General features: G+C 44.0%; 1 protein-coding gene across 1 annotated transcript in view; it reads right to left on the bottom strand.

Moving 5' to 3' along the window:
- Window positions 1-19,730, bottom strand: part of JAG1 (jagged canonical Notch ligand 1) — a 36,828-nt gene extending 17,098 nt beyond the window's left edge. Inside the window, exons 1-5 of the mRNA XM_054822015.1 lie at window positions 18,914-19,730; window positions 17,675-17,980; window positions 6,741-6,792; window positions 1,061-1,315; window positions 7-67 (exon numbers count right to left, since the gene is read on the bottom strand). Coding sequence (XP_054677990.1) covers window positions 7-67; window positions 1,061-1,315; window positions 6,741-6,792; window positions 17,675-17,980; window positions 18,914-18,991 — 752 coding nt within the window. The 5' untranslated portion in view covers window positions 18,992-19,730. The remainder of the gene's footprint in view (window positions 1-6; window positions 68-1,060; window positions 1,316-6,740; window positions 6,793-17,674; window positions 17,981-18,913) is intronic.
- Window positions 19,731-20,987: the final 1,257 nt, after the last annotated feature.

Here is a 20,987-nt window from a genome sequence, read left to right as displayed (position 1 = left end):
ATTTACCTGCACTCTCCTGGAATTGTGCAAGAACCATGCTTAGGGCTACATCCCTGACGACAAATAGCTGTTAAAACAAAAAAAGAAGAGTATCAGCATGCTGCCTGCTTCCTGCATCTTCACACTCGTGGGAATGTTTTAATCTCTAACCAGCATTGTAATCCTACTAAATCCATGGTTTTAACAAGTCTCTCCTATCAAGTCTACTGGAAGGAAAACCAAGGTAGGTGGCTCCCTGTGATAGGAAATCTATCAGCTAGCTTTGCAGAGGAATGGTACCTAACACTGTTCAAAGAGTTCTTTCTATGCAAGAAAAGCCATCTCGCCTTAGAGAGCTCAAGTCACTTTGAGTCTACAGGTTTCCTTTCTCTGTCTTTTGCAGGTGAACTGGCCACTCTTCCTCACTTTACATCCAATTCAAAGCAACTGTAAACTACTCTGGATTTACTTTTGAGCCATATCTCTGAACATACAGGATATTAAGATGAGCGTCGATTCAAATTGCAGGTAAACTCAGTCAGCAAGACATGCTGATAGTCTGTTGCTATTCAGAGTCCTGCCTTCTCCTTCTGAAATTACCTAGGAAGTTGCCATTCCCTAATAAACATGTTAAACATCATCTCAGGTAGAACAAACAGCCTGGGACTTTTCAAACACCAAAGCTTTACACTTGCCAGGTCAGCTCTAAAGCGAGTCTCTCCTTCCTGCTTGTCTTGAAGTTCTGCACCAAAGGGGAAATCCTTTTTGAAGTCAGCAGCAGAACTCCCATTGAAGTCAATGGGCTGGGTTTTCTTCCCAAGGGCAAAGATGCGGATAATCAGAGAAATAACACATCTGCTAAGTGCCCAGTACTTGTCAGACCTCACCAAGATTTTAAACCAAGGCAGAAACTAGTCTTCTCCTCCCCCTAGTGCTCTGTGTAAAGAGTTAGTCGCTGTCCCATCAAGTCCTTAGCCCTGTTGGCTGCACAACCTGACCACTGAATTGCAGCCTGGATACAATGCACTCAAATCCCACCCAAGCCTGCTGATCATTTGGGGGTCGAGGGTTCATCACAAACCTTTGTTGCATTCTGGTCCCATCCAGCCTTCCAAGCAGGTTTTGTTGCCATTCTGGTCACAGGTATGGTGAGTGAAGAAATCATCTCTTGGTCGACAAAACTTGTTGCAGCCAAAGCCGTAGTAATGCTCTGCACAAGTCACACGGATTTGATACTCAAAGTGGGCAACTCCTGCATTATGTTTCAAAGTCTGCCACTGACGGCTTGGATTGATCATGCCAGAGTGGGATGCCTTCTCAATAATGCGATCGGGATCTAGAAGTCAGAAGAGATGTCAGAGTTAAAATTTCGTTTAGGTATCATTACCTCCCACATCATAGCTCTCTAGCTTCGCAGGCAAGACTCTCTGAGACAGCCAGTTGACTTTATTAATTTTCTGTTTTAGAGAGCAAGATAAGGCTGCCCTGCAGCTACAAACCATTAACTGAAACATGCATGCAGCATTATCAAACAGAACAAAGCTTGAAATCAAACGGGACTGTTAGGTTACTGCCAATCACTTATCTCTTTTGCACTGTAAGGACATCCAATAACAATCATACAGTTCGTGATTAAAGAAAATTCAGCTGCTTTTACTTCTAGCTCAAATAGTTTGGTACATAATGTGGTTTTCCAGGCTTCTCCATTCATGATACTAGTTTTGTTTTTAACTGGAATATTTACAAAAACATCGTACTACAATAGCCTAAAAAAGCAATGTCCACAAACTGAATGTAAGCACCACGAAAGGTCTGCAGCCTTCTGGGACTCTGGCGTAAACACTAAATTGAAAACTAGCAACTCTGGCATTCGGATGACATCAGCGATCGCACCAGGTTTTGGCCAAGAAATACCATGGAAATTCTCTCTTCAGATGTTAGCTGACACTAAAAAGTCAAGACTACTAGAGCTCAAAGCAGAGAACTTAAATTACTGCATATATGTGCTCCAGATCCCCCTTCTCTCTATAGAGCATTTCAAAGTTTAGACTTTCTACTTGACATTTAGTTCCAGCAAAACTCTTCCGGCTTAGAGCACCCCACAACCATCTAAATTATGGCTTGAAATAATAATATTTCACATTAGCTCGGAACATTGTACACATCTGTGGCATTTCACTTTGTAGTCCAGGTCTTGTGACTTAAATGATCTGACACTGCCTTACGACCTGCTGCTAGCAAGCACTTGACTGCCAAGTGAAAGTTTATCATGAAACAGCCAAAATATCTGTGCAGACATAGTACAAAAAACAAGAATAAGTACCAGGCTATACTGTTCTGTATATGGGAGCACAATCCAGTGACAGAAGAATTTAGGTAGAAGGGCAGTTTGCCAACGATGTGTTAGAAAGTAGCGTGTGAAGTACTGGCACATTGGAGTGTTAAGAATTAAAACGTACTGATGCTGTGCTTGTTCTTCCAACAATTACAAAAGAAGGTTTGGGGATTTTACATAAAATGCAGAGCTGAAGACTAATGAAGTTGCTACATAAAGCTTAAGATGACATATAGGCAGTTTTTAATCTAAAATACTTTTAAACGTATTGCTAAGGACCTTTGATTTGTAGCTTTCAAAAAGAACTTCCAAACAGGCTTCTCAAGCCTCAGATAGATACACATTATCAATTCACCACTAGATCCTGCCTGCTTGTCTGCAGTTTTGAATAAAGTCAAGTCAAAGTACTTGCTGCACAACCACAGAAACGTGTCAATACATACACACTGTAAGCATTACCCCTTTTTGGGGGGTATTCTTGGCTTGAGACTACAGCATTCATTAAGTGTTTACAGTGTGAAATTAAGGGCAACAACTTCTTATTCACCTTCTGGTATTTCTGGTTCTATAATACTTTCCATTTAAATCAGTTTTTATTATTCATTGGCACTAAGCCCCCAACCCCACATCTATGCACAAGACTTTCAAATGCATGCAGGCCTTTATTAATTTAAATCCCATTCACAAGTAATGTAGACGCCTAAGGACTTTTCCATACTGGTATATCCAGAGCAATATCATGTCCTGTACTGTGCAGGTGTAAGGCTCTTAGATCTCATCAACAAGATTACTGACTAATTCTAAGAGGTACTTAAGCAGATGCATATCTATTCGCCTTGAATGGGGCTAGTCAAGCGATTATAGTTCCACTCATGCGTGCTGGAGATGGCTTTGCTGCGCTTGCCAAGATTACACCCCGATCTACAGCACAGTTGGAAAGCAAACGCATTTCCCCAAATACCAAGATGCATAAAGACATCCTGTTTCTTGCAAGTAAAACAACTCTATCTTTTTCTGCTGTAAGTGGCAGAAGAAAAGGGGAACGACACTCAATTTAGTTTTGCAAACCACCCCCCCACATACACACTCGCTTTTCCAGTCTTTTCCTGTTCCCCGTTGGGAACATACCACTGACAACTATTTCAGTCCTTGGCACCAGAAAAACAGTCGCCTTGGAAAAAAAGAGATCTTTCCTCTTGCCTCTGCCAGCTCATTAGGAAGCATGTCCTTGCTGTACATCTATGACATCTCACTCCAGCCACCGGCTCTTTTGAGCCCTTAACCACAGGCTGAACTCAAATGGAAACATCCTTATTAGTCCACTGGACTTTATTTTTTTAAGGGCCCAGATGAAAACCAGCTGGATCACGGCTAAAATGCCTTTCATTTGATACACGTGATAAAGCTACCACCATACATTTAAATTTGAGTAAGGTCTCACAGACTTAAGATCCCTTTCCATTAGCCATCACCCATAGCTTTCACAATGAAGTATTGGCATGTTCCTTCTTGTACAAAAATTTCTCCACCCTTCCCTATTCCCACCTGTCAGTATGCACTTACACAAGCATGGTGACCCAGACTTCAGGGAAGGCATTGCAACAACTCTTCCATTCTTAGCCCACACCAACGATGTTTTAAGTTTTATAGTAAGCAATCCCAAAGCAGCATTAAATAGTGAATAAAAAGTAGTAGTCAGCCAGGCTTGAGAGAAAGTAATCTTCCTAACTCCCCTGACATCATCTGACCCAGAATCCTGTGCTTTGATTGAAATGTTAGAAGAAATACTAACTGATTAGAAATTGATGAAGTGGAAGAGAGAGGCTTTCCATGCATCTTTAGCTTCCACTCTGCACTTCACTGTCATAGAGTTTGTTGGTTTCATTCACTTTCTGTGGCTACACTTCAGAGCTATTAATCTGTCTTTTTACTCGGTGAGCAACTGTATCAAAGGTTTCAGGCACAGGGAAATTGGCTATTTTGACTGCCCTCCTTTGCTTTCCAGCGGTCCAATTTCTGGAAATTATAACTACCCATCATCAGGAAGCAAACGACAACAACAAAAAAAGCCCAGACTCCTCTAAGCAGTTTGGGTGGCCAAGGACACCACAGTTATTTTTGAAAGTCTTTGTTTCAGACAACTTCCAGCTATGGCTTGGTTTACATTGTGCTGAAGTCTCTTATGCCCGACTGGAATTCACATGCAACTGATACCAGTAATTTACAATAGCTCTTTGACATAGTTTGAGATGCAATGTCAGCCCCATTAACTTTATGTATGAAGCGACAGTAGCAAGATGGCATCTAGACAAGAACCAGAGTAAGAAAACCATTTAAGTTGAGTCTTGGCTCCAACAAAGCACAATTCTCATCAACTTCAACAGGGCCAAAATTTAACTGCAAGCCACTCTTGGAAGTGAGACAAGAGAGAGTATGTGGTAAAGGGAACGTAGGAGGAGTGGAATGTAGAGGGGGGGGAAGGAAGCATCCATTCTAGGATCTCCTAAGGACTGCATTGATCAGAGGATGCTAGAGCTATTGAAAAGCTACACAAAACCTACTAAACCTAGTTTGGGGTTTGGTTTTTTTTAGGGTTTGTTTTGTTTTTTTTGGTTTTTTTTTGAGAGTTCTCACAGAGTCCTTACAATTCAGTGGTAAATAGGGTAAAAGAAAATCCTGGACATCAAAAAATGCTCATCACTTTATATGATTACAATTGTTTAGTTGTAATGATTTTATTAACTAGTTCTTCAAGACTTATTCTTCAACTATGGGAAAGCTGCCTGTAAGTAAAGTGATGCAGTACAAAGGAAAAGCTTTGTGTAGTGCAGTGACTGAAGTGACCTACAGTTGGATATGTGACAGCAAAGCTAGAGGAGGAATGCAAATCAGGAACATATGTAAGAACATGTCTGCACTTGGTCAAATCCACTGCTGAGAAATGAGGCAATTTTGTCTGAAGACAATTGTACTTCCAGAACATGAAAGCCAAGAAAGGGTTCATTGTGCAGCTTTGGAAATGCAGTTGTTTCATGAAAAAAGATGAGCTCTAATAATAGTAAAAGTGGCAGAGACCCAGTCTGAAAAAAACCTCACAGATTCTACTGTAAACAAGACCTTCATTTTGAATTCAGGGATCTTCCATTTTTAATACAACTCTGCTGCAGTAGCAATCTATTTTCCGCTCCCCCATAAAACACTCCACAGTCAAAAGCCAAGAAGTCTCCCAGCCACTGCTTTAATGTGGCCGGTTGTAACAAACCGTGGCCATCACTGACAGGTTACACGAATCGTTTGCAATGGACAGCTTCTCTTCTAGAACTAATAGGATATCCCATATATATTAAAAAAATAAATAAATTAAAAAGCAGATCTGTGCAGAAAGTTTCCCAGACTCAAAGGCCACTCCCAAGCAGTGTACTTGTTACAAATTAAAAACATAAAGCCACAGCACTGTACACATTTCTACAAGGCCTTTCTTTCTTGAAGTCCGTTTCATTACTGTGCAGCTGTCACCTGGCATTCCAAAGTGGACTACAAGAAGCTGTTACAAGATTTGTGTAAGATGGGCCATAGTGCTGCTGCTTCCTTGTTCAAGGAAAAGGCTTGTTGTGTCAACAAAAGGTTTATGAGTTAGATTCATAGTTTCTCCTGTGGCTTTTACCACACACTTTTAAAGCCTTAGATTGAAAATAGAGCTAATTTTGCCTACTTCAGTAACAGCAGAACAGCTCATGTGCCAAGAGTCTTTATACAGCTTCCTCCAGTCATCAGGAAAAAGCTTAGCACAAAGTTTCTGAAACCAACCAAAGACATTCCAGGCCAGAGATTCCCACCCTTGATTTCCAGTCAGCTCTACCAGGTGGTGTCTGATAAATATTTTTCAGGCCCTGAATATAAGTCCCTAGACATTCAACTCCCAAGGAAGAGCTTGTAGTCACTCCTGTTTCTCATCTCCAGTCATTAGACGGGTATCTACACCAAGTCTTATGGAGAATTTTATTTTTTTTTAAAGCAGCATGTTCAATTTTGAGAAGTACTTAGTTTATAGAGAGGTCCCAAGTCAACAAGACTTAGGCTTCTGAATATCACTCTTAATAAAATAAAATAAAAAAAAATCCAAACAAAAAACCTGAATAACCCCCTTGGCTTTTATTCTCCCTAAGGAGAAAGAGGGAATTAACAGCATCTATTTTTAGGCATCAAACTGTTGGTGCCTAGGTGAGCAAGCTACTCACCCTCTACAGGCAATGTGAAGGAGACAGGCTGCTGCAGAGCCTGGAGTAGTTGCTCTGAATTGTCTGGGGGAGAGCTTTTCCCCCTCCTCATGCCCCACTCACAGTGGGCTAGTTAGACTGCCAAAGGCCTTTCAATGGACAGGAAATCAAGGTGTTCTAAGTAATAAACCAAAGGAATGAATACTTACTAGTAGAGTTATCATTGTAATCCCATGCCTCAACAAGCAGTGTGTAGGATCTCTGCAAAAGAGAAATAAATGTTAGTTTCAAAGTCACACATGATTGGTAGGGAAAAAAAAAATTAATTGCAAAAAAAAAAAAAATCCTAGTCTCTGCCCTAAAACAGAATACTTGAAAACACAAATAGGTAATAGATTATACTTGAGACAAACATGATCTTCTTGAAACCCCATAAGCTACCTTATCCAGTCTGACTTAGAAGACCTTTCACCTTGGATAGCTCATGTTTGTCATCATTAATGAATCTTATGTACTTAACCAGGAAGTACAGCCTTTGACACTATGCTGTAGCCACAATAAAGCATGTGCTAAAGAATTGCACATGGAAGACAGAAAACACCGGGCTGGCATAGCAGCATCAAAAAACAAACAAAAAACCCAACCCAACACCCCCACCCTCAAAAACTGCTTCAAAAGAATTTTAGTTACAGAAAAGTAGTCTTAATGTCCCTTCCCCCAACCATCCTGAAAGCAAGAAGTGTTGCTAAGATTACTGTGCTCTGCCTTGACAGCACAATCTCTAGGGACTTTGCTTTTCAGCACCCCCTTTGAAAGCTTTGTCTGCATGAGGGCCATCGCAGCTCCCACAAGTATCAGGTAACCAAGAACTGATGGATATGGGAAGGGGGCGGGGTGAGAGAGAAGCATTGTAAAACAAAGGCTAAGATCAGACTATGTGGAAGAGCAGGGAAAGGGAAGGCGCACTATCCACCCCGTGTCACATTTACAGACGCACTAATCTGCCAATGAGCTCGCTAGCACTCCAGTAATAATAATCATAAGCATAAACTAACTGAAGTGACTCCGTGGGTTGGAAAGATGCCAGCTATTACATCTAAGCCACCTTTATCTCCAATCCTAACTTGAGAACAAGAGCCATTAAAACGTCTTCTCCTCCCTCAGCTTTACTCTGAGATATTATTATCCAGGCTGTATCTTTCAAAACTGCCGTTTACCTAGCCATATCCAAACTTACAGAATGATTCAAAAATAAAACAAAACACACCCCACTCCAAAAAACAAACTGAGGTAAAATAAGGAAAAAATATGACTTGAAAAGTAAAAGAGTATAATAATAACTATCAATGAGGCAATAAGTGTAATCGCTTTCTGCTGAGTGGAACAATAATAGAATAAATAAAAACTTTCCATAAAGGGTTTTGATGATTTGCCATAGAAGCTGTGTATCGTAAGGTTTATTTCTTCTTAACTGTATATGTGCTCAGTCACAGTCTGCTCATTTGTGGTCTGCAACACTTAACACCTTTTCTGTAATAGAAACCAAAATACAATTCTGAGAGTAAGCTGCTACAAGGTGCAAGTGTAAGGCAGACCTCAAATTCCTTAAGAAGAGCGGGGGGGGCGGGGGAGAAAAAAAAAAAAAGAGTTGAAGTAGACTGCTTTCTCACGACTGGACACAGCATGCAGCCTCTGAATGAAAACCTAGTTTGTGATGGACACCGACTTGGAATATAGCCTAAATATGTTTCATATTCAAAGCAGACTAGGATTCCATTTCGTTCACTGATAACTGTGGGAAAATGCTTCCAAAAGTAAGCAAAGCTGGGCAAGCTCAGACATGCGCCCAAACTTCTATGCAGAGGCTCCACTGGCCCAAACCACTTCTGGTTAATATTTTATGAAAGTTACATGTTATTTGTTACTATTCTAGACCAAGTTGTCAACTTGAAAGAAACTCGGAAAATAAAGTAAAACACAATGTGATCATTTAACACTGTTTAAAGCAGATTTAAGAAGTCCTTACACAAGTCAGAGGTTAAAAAAAAACCAAAACAAAACCAGAATAGAGCTCCTGACCCATATTACAGATATAGATAGTGCAATCTTGGGTGCTTCCTCATTGGTTTAATTACCAACACTGAGAAGCACAAGCACGACATGTTACTGCAAGCTTGAAAAAAAATATTATGATATAGAGAATGAATTATGGCAACTAGCAGTACTTCCAATAAAGTTAAGGATGTTTTCCTTTCGGCCTTGCATAATTGTTTTGGAAGATATTTTGTCTAAACTCATAGCAACAGTTCCCGGTTGGTTCTCAGGACTGTTTACCAACACACCTAGCCCTTAAGGAAAGGAAAGGCTGAATCCTAGCTTTAAGTGCTACTGTTGCTAGATACTTGTGTGACCACTTTCCAACACCACACAGCAGTTTGTTTAAAGAGAGGAGTCACTTCTGCTTAACTGGATGGAAACAAAATGCAGGGGGAAAAGATCTACCCTAGCAATTCCCTTGTTCCTATGTGCCCCCTCTCACCTCATCTGAATATTTTAAATGAAGAATCCCCATCCTGAAAAGGGATGACACAAAGAATGGCAGTTTAATCTTCTGGCTCTGTCCCTCTCAGCACGGGGCAAAGAAAGGACAAGACTTTGTGTTCAAGATGGGACACTTCTAAACAAAAGGCACAGAGACACCCGCAGCCCCACAATAACAGCAGCAAGCCCCCCTTGACAATCCAACTATTGCACACCTCTAGCCAATTCCACACCCCCTGCCCCCCCCCAAGAAAAATTCTGTGCAAAGACTGCACTGTTGAGATTTTTTTTTTTTTTTGAAAGTGCATATCATCCCCACTCTATAGATCAACAATTCAGATATCTCAGGAATGACTACTTACAGCGTGGAGGTTTAAGTTTTCCCATGCCCATAGATGACCTCTGCCCATCTTTGAATAAATATATATATCCAGACACAAGAATTCCACATCATGCACCTTATTCCATCAAAGCAATGACCTAGGCAACAAGGCAGCAGTGAACTTTCCAGAGTCACACCCAATTAGCCACTGTAAACCTGAGCTTGACCAGAAGGCAGGGATTCTGGCTTGAGAGGAAAGGCAGCTTGAAAGGAACAGCAAGCCGGCACAGTCTGCAGAACGTCTACAGTCTAATCAGCCCAGAGGACTAAAAGGCAGCATGGTCAAATTTAAGCAAACCTCCTATGAGTTAAGCTATGTGAGAATGGAAATGGTTAAGTTCACACTCCAAAAAACAAAGCAAGCACCAATGTGCAAGGGCTATTCTCCCCAGTGACAAAGCACCAGGGTTTAGTCTTGATGCATTGATAATACAACTCAAGTAAGACTTTGAAGACCCTGAAACCCACCAGAAACTGTCCCTTTTAAGGGTCTCAAAGGGCAATGAAACTTCTTTTCTGGTTATTTAAATGAAATACTAGCAGCTCCATGGAAGCAGAAGGTGTTTAAAGCTGTCAGCTTGATTACCTTCTTCTCTCCCTTCATCCAGACATCCACCCAGAAGAGGTGGGTTTGTACTTTGGCTTCTAAAGGCATTCTACAAGTCACTGGGACAGAGCAAGATTAAAACTTCAGGCTCATTAGTGAAAGGACTGCCTCCTTTTTGAAAGGGGTTGCAACTAGTCAAACTTCTTTCCCTCCTATCCTTGTGGTTAAGCCATGCAAGAGCTTTGCTGAGCATGTGAAACCATGACTAGACAAATGCAGTGGGAAGTTTGCATTCTGAATGCTGTGCCTGCTCCTCCTCTGCCAAACAAGGAGAGCAGGTTAAACCCAGCAATGTTCTCCTCACACTCTGCCAGTCATGCACAGCTGTGAAGACCAGTTTGAGAACAGTGCTCGCATCCTGCCTGCATCCTAGGGAAGAAGGCTAGGAGACTGGCACACTGCCACAGCAAATTGCTAAGAGCTCTAGTAATCCCTCCTCCCTTCAGCTGGGAGGGGGTGAGATAGGGAAGAGGAAAAAACTGAGAAGTATTTCAAAGCGTGCAAGGACCAGGGAGGAGGGCATCTCCAAGCAGAGTTAAGGCTAGTCACAAAACCACTTCCTCTAAACGTCAGCAGGACTCTCACTTGGGTACCTTGTTGCCACATGACAAGTCATGATGACGCTATACAGATGCACCGCAACATCGTGCCATGGTCAACCAGTCAACTTTGACAACAGACTATTCCTTCAAAGGAATTGAAGACAACCAGTTCCTCATCCAGAGGAGATACAGATGTACGTGGGAAAAGAAGGGAAACTACCTCACCCTCTTAACCCTTTGCTGAATGCAACATCATCAGGAAGCTCTCCTTTGGGCTAGCCTACATAAGACTAATGCAACACTCTATAAAGCTGTTGTTTATATACACGGGGTTGAGAGAGCAGAGTCTAAGCTGTAACAATCTCACGCCTCAGAGTCCATGGCAGAGAGGAGCTAGGCTGAATCTCAAACAGGCAGCCCAGCCAAGAGTCTCATCAGAATATGCCCACATGAAAACAGAGCACACTGTTCCTTTAGTCTTCATTTTGAGTAGTTTCTTGATTGCTGTTAGTGCCGGTAAACACTTCATTGCCACATAAAGGAGAAGACATGAAAACAAATTTAACTATATTAGCAGCTTCCAGGAGAAACTTCCCCCCCCATTCTGCCTTGGCAGAAGCCAAGACAGTAACCAAAGTCAAGACCTTCTCTGCGATGCAACTGCCACCCTCCTGCCAAATGATGAAGGACACAAAAGTACCGCTATCCAAACTATGCATACGCTTAAGCATCCAGTAAACCAGGCTGATCTCTGATCTGGCAAGCCTGCTGGAATAATGAGTATCCTGTGAATACATAATGTGCTGAAGTTGCCATTGTGTGAAGTAAGTCCATGGTTTGTCTGGGAGCCGAGCAATGCTGAGTCTACTGCTGCTTCCTGTTGCTTGTCCTGTATTAGCATTATTTTTGGATAGGCCCCATTATGTTCTGTAATCCTCACTGCAGTCAGTACGGCCACACTATTGTTCTTGGTTAATATTAGCAGTCAATGCCTCTGTCTGGGTGGCCGGACTGCAATGTATTCCAATCATAAAACTAGCATGTGTTAACTGAACAATGTACTGGAATAGAACGGGGAGACTTGGGGTTCTCCCTCCTCCCCTCCTTTAAAAAAAAAAAAAGAAAAAAGAAAAGAAGAGAAAACAGTATAGCATCTCATTTTTTCTTTCTTTTGAAACTAATGATTTTAAGCTATCTCAGCTACCAGGGTGCATCGTACGACAACAGCATTTTAATCAGCACCTTATCTCATTATGGAGTTATTTTCTCACGGAGCCCCACTTGTCAAAGACTAGCAGGTAGGCCAAGATGTCAACGGTTGCTTTCAACCTTCCCCCAACAAGCAGATTACCTGCTCTTATCAGTCCCCCTACCTGTTTAAAGCATCCCACTGATAATTAAATGCACCAGTTACAAAAGGGTGGCAAGGTTAATAGACAGAATACCTAGTAGCCAGCCAAGCAAAACAGTCAGGTTCACATAGAGCAAGCCTGAACAAGAAGCCTTTCTACTTATTTACCTAAGTGCATAAGAACTGGGTTGAGCTGGTAAAGGACTCTGGATGTTTGACTATTTACAAACCACTTTAACCACTTCTATCCACATTTTACAGTTTCTTCTGAATACTACAAGAATAATGAGCATAATTTATACTACAGAACAGTGACCACAGAACCATGAGCTCCACAGACTAACAAGAAATGAACGCAACAGCTTCTAGTTTTGACATCTTTCCCCATGTTAAGGCATATGGGTTACCAGCTAAAATTATTAGAACTGTGCCAGTTAACATAAAACTTCTGTTCACCAGCAGAAATGCAAAGTCAAGTTTAGCTTGACTTTTCAAAACCAATCCTGTTATTAGTATTACCTAGACAGAAATACTTTTAAGAACTGTAGCTTAAGGTTTTTGCATGTACTGCAGGGCATCACACTTAAGAACTGAAGTTCGAATAAGTGCCATGTATGACAGTGCAAGCCTCTTGTATAGCACATCATCTCAATTAGCTAAGGCCCAACTTTACTAGCTTCAGAACCAGTTTACTTCTATTCCAGTCTTCAGTCCACAATGAAGCGCTAAGTGTCCTTGAGTTAACTAGAATTTTAAGCATAAAGTACCAATTTTATGCAATTCATTTACAGACATGCAGACTTCCAGCTGCATAAATAAGCTGACAGTGCTGGATGTACGTAGTCTGAGAAAGTTTAGGAATAGGCTTCAATGCCAGGCCCAATCCAGCTGCCACTGAAGTTAAACTGGAGCAGGCCTTTATCACAACAAAAGTTCTGGGAGCAGGCAGGATGAGGATTTATTTTTAGACATATTATGGTAATACAGTCAAGTAGATTTACCAGGAAGATGAAGTTCTGAACTGACTGGAACATAAATAACTCTTAACAACATGCAAGAAGTCCAAAACCTCTGAATGGATGCATCACTTCTCTGCAGTCCCGGGAAAAAACAGCCTTGTGGATGCTAATTATGCTTCAGATGTCACTTAATACTCTCAGCTCCTTTTTGGATAGTAATCCTAGGCAAAACATTGCACTTTGAGTGCTGAAGATTAATTCTTAAATTATTAGTCAACCATAAATGACACAGCATGGATTTGATTAATATGCATATTATAAAAATTTCTTCTGATCTGCCCATGCTCCAAGATGACTATGCAGGCACTCTAAGAAAAGATTGAATAATATCTAGCATTTGCTTCTACAACTTTTTGAAAAGTTAACTGGAGGGAAAAATAAAATAAAAAACACTTTAGTTTTATGACAGTGACCTACTTTTTTTTTTTTAAAATAAAAATAGCAGCTGAATGAAGTGATATTTTTCTGTCAGATTCAAAAGGCTGTTACTTTAATATCAGCTGTAGATTAGTATTTTGGAAACCTCTTGTGTCAAGACAGGGAAAAAGTTCATGAAGCTTAAAAAACACTAAAGCTCTTTCATTATCTCTTTCTAGCCAGAAAAAACAACGCCTACCCAGAAAACATATTTTATGTCTTCAGGAACCAGTAGCAGTAAGATTTTTCATTAAAAAGGGGAAAGGCTGACTATTTAATATTTTTTTTTGGAGTAAGGCTGAAATAAGATGTTCCAAACTCTTTTTAATTGTATTTTATGCTAAAGAGATTTAGATGCTGGAGGGGTTTTTTCCACCTCACTAGTTTCCCGGTGTGTTGGTGCAATTGGCTCCAATATTAAATAATTACAAGGATCATAATTTCAGGATAAACAAGTTGTTTGAAATTGGAGCTATGCATACCAAAGGAATTGCCAAGTTTGACCTCCTTTTTACTCAGAGTCTCGCCAAACCCCCAAAAGATCCTTCTTTACATAAAAGCAAAGTTTAGTGCTAAGCTTTGCTTAGTTAATTCACGCACAGATCCTTTAAGGTCTAGCACACATCACATTTTGGATTCTTTAAGAAAGGCAATAGATTTGATTTACATCAGAGAAGAGCATGTGTCTACCATGAAACAAAACTTGTTGAAACAGACTTTGACAAGTGGAACATGGAAATTCTTTTGTACCATACTTCTCTAAATGGCTTCGTAAGCCAAGTTTGCCTGTCAACAAAGTCCCTGAAGTCTCAAAATGAATGCAAGAAGCAAGCCTACGTGTTTTGGGTTTGTTTTTTTTTTTTTTTTTTAATCATCATCACTATTGTTTCAATTTACTGAAGAATTGCTAGCTACTGCAGGGGCAGCTTTCTGATGCACTCTAATTCTTTATGCTGGTCTGTGGCCCTGTTTCCTAGCAACTTACTCAAACCTCCCATCACTTAAATTAATTTATAGCCCACCATCTCCCCACCCATTACTCACAGGGGTACGTATCAAAACTGACAAGAGCAAACCACATAAGTTATTAATAAGACTCTGACACTTCAAATCTACATTACAACTACAAGCCAAATCTAACAATCCATTTAAAGCACACCATTCTCTTTTCTTCCTCTCTTGTGTGATGAATAAAGACCTCTAATGTAATATAACTATTTTTCAGAAATGGCATAAGGGGGCACCTTGACATGGGAAGAGATTTATTTATTTAAGTAGTCAAGGCAACAGGACTTCCTAATCTTACTGACTTGAGCTGGAACATCCAAGAAAAGCCTCCCTCAGACAGTAGAACACAAACAATAAAAATTTATCCTCATCTCTGAATATGTAAGTGCAATACGATTAACATTTCAGTCTAGCTCCTATTACCCTTGCTGTAATTTTCATTTGGCTGTATTCAAAGACAACTCTCAAGATTAGCCACATTGGTAAATGCAATGCTAGTCTCAAGCTTTTACTAAAGTCAACAGTATTCACCCGTCTAAAGAAATTCTTTTAAGCTCTGAAATTGCAGCATCAGATTTGAGTTGACTAATTAAGTTTACCACTTTATCTGTAGAGATTTTGAAATGCCTAGAGTGATTTGTATACACAATTTTCGTACAAATAAGAGCTTTGCCACATTAGATATTCTTTTGTTCAAATGCCATTTGAAAGTCACAATGGCTAGCATAAAAGCTGGGTCCTATGGAAGTTAAAGCTGGGAGGCAGGCTTGATAATTGCAAACAGACTATCATCACAATCTCAAAAAGTGCATTTCTGCATGGGAATATGCAAGAGTTTATTCCAAAAAAATTCCAGTCTTGGAAACCAGAGTGTCTGAAGTCGTTGAGTTTTACATATTTGAAAGGCTGCACTGGAGTTTTGCTGCTGCAGGATTCCAGTGCTCAATTAGATTCAGCAGGACAATAGAAGCATTTCTTTTAACTAAGATGCAGGCAAGCTTAAGAAACTTCTCCCAGGGTCCCCACACACCCTCAAACCCACCCTCTACGTACAGATTTCCCTTCCCAATCCTATGGAGGGAGGGGCTGTTAGAAGGAACATGTTCAATATTCGCATCATTTTTATATACATACACATATCTTCAGATTCAAGGCACTCTAGTTACTGGGAGCAGGCAAGGGGGCTAGATGAGCCTGACTTTTCTGAAAAAAGTCAAAATCTGCAACACAAGCACTGCAGCCATTGGCAGAGTTTCAAATACCTCAGATTTTTACAAAGCCCTTTATCCCTTTGATGGCATATTTGATAACAGTTTTATCTCATTTCATGATAGAAAAAAAAAAAAGAGAAAGAAAAGAGAAAGAAAGGAAGGACTTGTACTTCCAACAGAGAATACTTTTGTTAACTCTGCTATTGTAGTTTGTAATACTATCTCCTTAAAAACACAGACTTGATTTCACCCTTATGCATCTCCAGCCCTCAATACTCCAGAAGTCACAACTGACAGAAGAAGGCAGGTAGGAGGCAGCACAGGACATTTCAAGAACACATGGCTGCCTGCAGCACTTGGCTGTAGGACTACAAAGTGGGTGCCTACATGACAACTGGAGCAGAAATGCTTCTGGGGTGGGCCTTCACCCCAGAAAAGGTCCAGGCCCTCCCAGCAACCAGTCCTTATATGACTAGGAAGGGCCAAGCTTTGGAGGGAGCGGAAAGTCTACTCATGCTTCCACCTCGCCAGCAGTGATAGTGACAGAGGATAGCATACAAGATTCACCCCTCCCCAGCGCGCATGTGAGAGCCCTCCTTCCCCTTGCAAAAATGACCTTAGGCATCTAGGTTAGGATGACTGGATTTTCAAAACTGCTGAGCACCAACATATCCCAAGGCAGTTGGTGGGAAATTGTCTGCTCAGCGCCTTTGGAGAAGGGAAAGGGGGAAAAAACAGTTTTGTTTCCTAGGTGATAGCTAAATACAAGTTTTAGGAGCATAAATTTGGGAGTTTTCAGCTTTCATACCATAGCATCCCAGAGAGCCAACACAACAGATAAAGTGTTACGTATGCGTAACAGCCCCCCACACCAGTCATCCTCAGTTTTCACTTGCCCACAGGCAGCACTGCTGGGCACAAAACAATGCATCTCCTGGCATCCCAGGCCATGGCAGTCTTCTACATCCAGAAACCCTATGGCCCTCAAGCCTGCATCTGTGGGACTGTCCTGGGTGGTGGCCATTTTGGAAAGATGGTCCTCAGTTTCTGTGCAGCGAGTAGAGGACTCCTCTGCAGAGCTGACCATATCAGAGCTTCAACCCTCTTGAGCACCCCAGAAGATAAAAGCAGCACTGAAGTCTAAGCAAGTGTTTTTTACATGACCAACAACAAAGCAGGCTTCAGCTAATGAAGGGGTCACCCATCCTCTAGCAAATACCGGTCAGCCTTGTAGAGTGGTGAGAGAGAGTGGGCAACGCTGGGAAAGTGCCTGGCAAAGAGCCCCACTTCCTTCAGCCATCAGCTTTTGCACAGAACTAGAGGGAAGCCAGAATCTATGGACCGCAGAGGCAAGTAGCCAGGAAAAGTTATGCTGTGGGGAGAAGTAGGTGAAATGGACCAAAAGCTAAGGCCAGGCTTTCCTCGGTCTTTACCTTCTAGACTCTGCAAGTACCTCAAAACATAGCAAGTTTCCCAGGAAAGCTGGCATCTACTTCACCAAGAGCAGCAACAGCAGTTCCCATCAACACCAAGCAGTGCAGCGAGATTTCCCCTTGGGAGAAGCAGGAAGCCTTCCCAAACACGCTCCAGGGAAGGAGGCCAGCTATGACACACACTTTTCACACGGGATCCCTCTACAGCCCCTAACCCACTGCTCTTTTGGCTTAAGCCCAAGACTTCACTGGTTAGGAAAAAGGAAAAAAAAAAAAGTTTAAAAAAAATAAATGAACTTCTGACCTTCTAAGTCTCAAGAGACTTATTCATGCTGTAAAGTGCAGAGATACTGGGTTTGCTTCCCTGACCCATTTAGATCCCCCTCACTGCACATCTGACTTTCAAATTTAACAGGCTGTGCATTGTGAGCCCCAGGGAACAAAAACAAAACACCACCACATTTTACTCATTTCTGCACTGCGGATTCCCGATGCTCTTGCCAAGATGCCTGCTCCCTCCCCAATCCTTGTTCCTTCTCCCCCTATGCAAGAAGTTAGAGCTCAGCTCGCTATGGCCATCTCAAACAGCACTGTCCAACAGAAGCAAAGCCAGAGCAGGCCACGCAACTCACCGGCCAGGCGAAGCTGAAAGGGATAACAATCCGGTTCTTTTCATTGTTCCGGTTGTACTTCAAATTGAAGGTATTTCCTCCGATGACAGGAGTGGATTTGGATCCAAAGCTGCAAGGACCGCCAGCAGTGACCCGTGATTGATACTCCTTCAGGCAAACTTTAAAATAGGTATCACACTCGTCTCTGGTGCATTTTCTATCTCCTGGGTTTCGGGTGCCATCACAGCAATTTCCATTTTGCAGTTCACCATTCACGTTTTGCATGGATAAGATCTCCAACTCAAACTGTCCCGACGCTAAAGTCACCTGTTAATCCCAAGAAAGAACCGGAGGAGAAAAAAAAAAAAAAAAAAAGAAAACCAAAACAAGAAAAGTTACCTCACTTTTTCCCCCAAACACAATCTACAACTCTGCAGACAAGAGAAAGTAATTTTAAGTGTACTTTCAAGAACCACGCGCATTACATTAAAAAAACCACTCCAAAAAACACGCCAAGCTTTTCCCTATCAGACATCCATGAGAAAGGCTCATAAATCATCCCAACCAAATAATGCCTTTAATGCTAAAAAGGAACCTTTAAGTGCCAACTCCCAAAAACACTGTGTGTGTGGAAGGCTTCTAAATCGTTAGGAAATAAAACCAAACCAAACCAGAGTAGATACACAAGGGCAAACCCAACAAAACGATGCAGCTACACCACCCTGGAAATGCAACCCCTCTGCCTTCTCTGAGGTGCAGCTGAGACAGGGAAAATAACCTCTCGGCTCAAGGCTGCCCAGCTGAGATTCAGACCTTGCTCATTCGTCACTTCATGAGTGCAATTAGCCCTAGTTTTTTTTTTTTTTTTAAAAAAAAGGAAAAAGAAGTCATTTCGGAAAAAAAGCGATTTGCAGTAATTGCATTTTTATTTCCAGGGAATTAAGTCTTGCTGCAAGGAGAACTTTTGCGTTTGCGATCTCTGCAGAAAAGTTAGCAGCAGTAACTCCACTCTCGCTGCAGAAGCTTTGCAAAAGCGCCTTGTGCACCACTGAAGGTCCTGGTTTTTTAAAAGCCACCTACCGCAATCACTGCGGGAGCCGCGTTTCGCAGAAAAGCGGCAAAATTCCTACAACCCGCTCTGCGCCGCGGACTCGAGAGCCTAATTCAGGCTCGTTGAAGTTTTTCCCCCCTCTCCCTCCCTCCTCTCCCCTCCCGCGAGGGGCTGCAGCCCGGGAGGACGCGCGGCGCCCAGGTACGTACCTTTGCCCGCAGCCCCAGCAGGGCTAGGAGGAGAACGAGGGAGCACGCCGCCGCGGCTGCCCGCCGGGGCGCACGCATGCCGCCGTCGCCGCCGCGCTGCCCGCCTGCAGGCCACCGCCGCCGCTCGCTCGCTCCGAGACGGGACGGGGAGGGCCAGGAGGGGAGGAGGAGGAGGCGCCGCCGCTGCTGCTGCCCGCCGCCGCCGCCCCGCTCTAATATACCGCGCCGGCCGCGGCGCGCACCCGCGCCGAACAACGCCGCTTTTCAGGCGCTTTCAATAGCGCCCCGGTCTTCAATGCAAAGCAGCCCAGCCTCCTTTTATTCTCCTTATTCTCTCGCCTCCCTCTTTTCTTTCCCTTTTCTTTTCTCTCTCGCTCTCCTTTTTTTTTTTTTTTTATTATTGCGATTATTATCCCGATCCTTTTATTTCTTTCAGGTCGCCGGTCGCCAGCCACCGCGCGGTGGAGGCGCGGCGAGCCCCCCGCCCCCCCGAGACACACACACACACACACGCACACACACGCACATGCAGCACACACACCGCCCGGGAGCCGGCCGCCCGTCTGGGAAACCCGCCGCCGCTCGGCTTCATCTAGCCCACGGCGGCAGGCGGGGAGGCCGCCCGCCCGCGCATGCGTCTATCCATATGCATGAGGGGGGAAGGAGGCGGGAGGCAAGGAGGGAGGGGAATGGCAGGAGTAGGGGAAGGCAGGTACCGGCAGGAGAGGAGGCGGAGGAGGTGGCGGCGAAGAAGAGGGTGCAGAGAGGAGGGTTAGCTGGCCGCGGGCGGGAGCGAGCCGCGGACGGTGGCTGCTGCTCCTCCTGAGGGAACTGGCAGGCTTCGGCCTCAGGCCGCCCCGAAGGTCGCAGCCCGCTGCACCGCCCCGTCCCGCCTCCCTCGGGAAGCCCCGTTCCGCAGGTGCTTCCCGGGCGACCTGGAGCAGCAACCTGTCGCGGCCTCGCTGAGGCGGCCCAGGACCAGCGGGCGGGCGCGTTCCCTCGGCGGCGCTCGCGGCTGAGGCAGCGCCGCGTGGAGGAGGCGGCTTTTCCCGCCCGCCGCTCGCTGAGGTGACTGTGCGGGTCCTCCCTACTCGGGAGCGGAGCGGGAGCCGTAGCCCTTTCCTCCTCACCTCCTCGAGGCTGGTTGAAGCAAAAATAAAGATTTTGGGGTCGCTTTTGCAGTGAAAACTTTCTCGGCCGGCGGTAGCCTGCAGCCTTCCTGCCCCGCTTTACCTGAGACAGTGCAGCCGTTACGGGGTGGGGGCGCGCGCGCTCGTGCGCTCGTGGCGCGACCGTTGAGGGACCGTTAAGGGGGCGGCGGGGCCGCTGAGGTGACGGCGCTCCCCGAGAGCGGGTTTGCGCTCCCTGAGGGGGAAGGACGGACGGACGGGCGGACGCGTCTCTGAGGTAGTGGCCGCTGCCCTGGCCAGAGGCTCTCCTGAGGGAAGCGGAGGTGGCAGTCGCCTCTGTGGGACTCGTCCCCTCAACATGAGGCCACACCGCCAAGGATCTCCCGCGATTCTGGAAGGAAAGTGCTGGATGCAGGGTGCTTCTCTCAGCCACAGCTCCAGGCTGATTAATCCGGGGAAGACGGCACTGGCTGAGGTCAGAGGCTCGGTCAGGCTCGCCTACTCCTCGTGCTGGAGACGCCCGTCACAGCTGCCCAGCTTCCAAGTGAGTGCTGGGGTTTGTCAGCCACGTTCTTTCAGGGTGTGGAGGCACATAACCAAGTGGTTACCTGTGGGACTCATTGCCACAGGACACTCAGGAGCCCAACAGTTTGCAAGCAGCAAAAAGTGTTCAGACTAGGTCCCAGGGGAAAAGCCGCACATCACAGGGCATTGAACAACAACAAAAACAAACAAAACCCCACAACCAAAAACCACCCCAACTTTGCCCCTGGTTTGGGAAGTCCCTGAGACGCTGATCTAGAAGTTGGGCGAGTGTGCTGGGAACTGTCACTGCATCACTGTTCCTTTCCTCCTGAGGCGCTGGAGACAGGAACCTGGCCTACATGACGTTTGGTCTGACCCAGAAGAGCTATTCTTACGTCCCTATCCCCTATTCTGCCCTG

This window comes from Grus americana, chromosome 3, assembly GCF_028858705.1.
Source record: "Grus americana isolate bGruAme1 chromosome 3, bGruAme1.mat, whole genome shotgun sequence".
In the NCBI taxonomy this organism is placed as follows: Eukaryota; Metazoa; Chordata; class Aves; order Gruiformes; family Gruidae; genus Grus; species Grus americana.
This window is presented reverse-complemented; position numbering and strand designations above follow the sequence as displayed.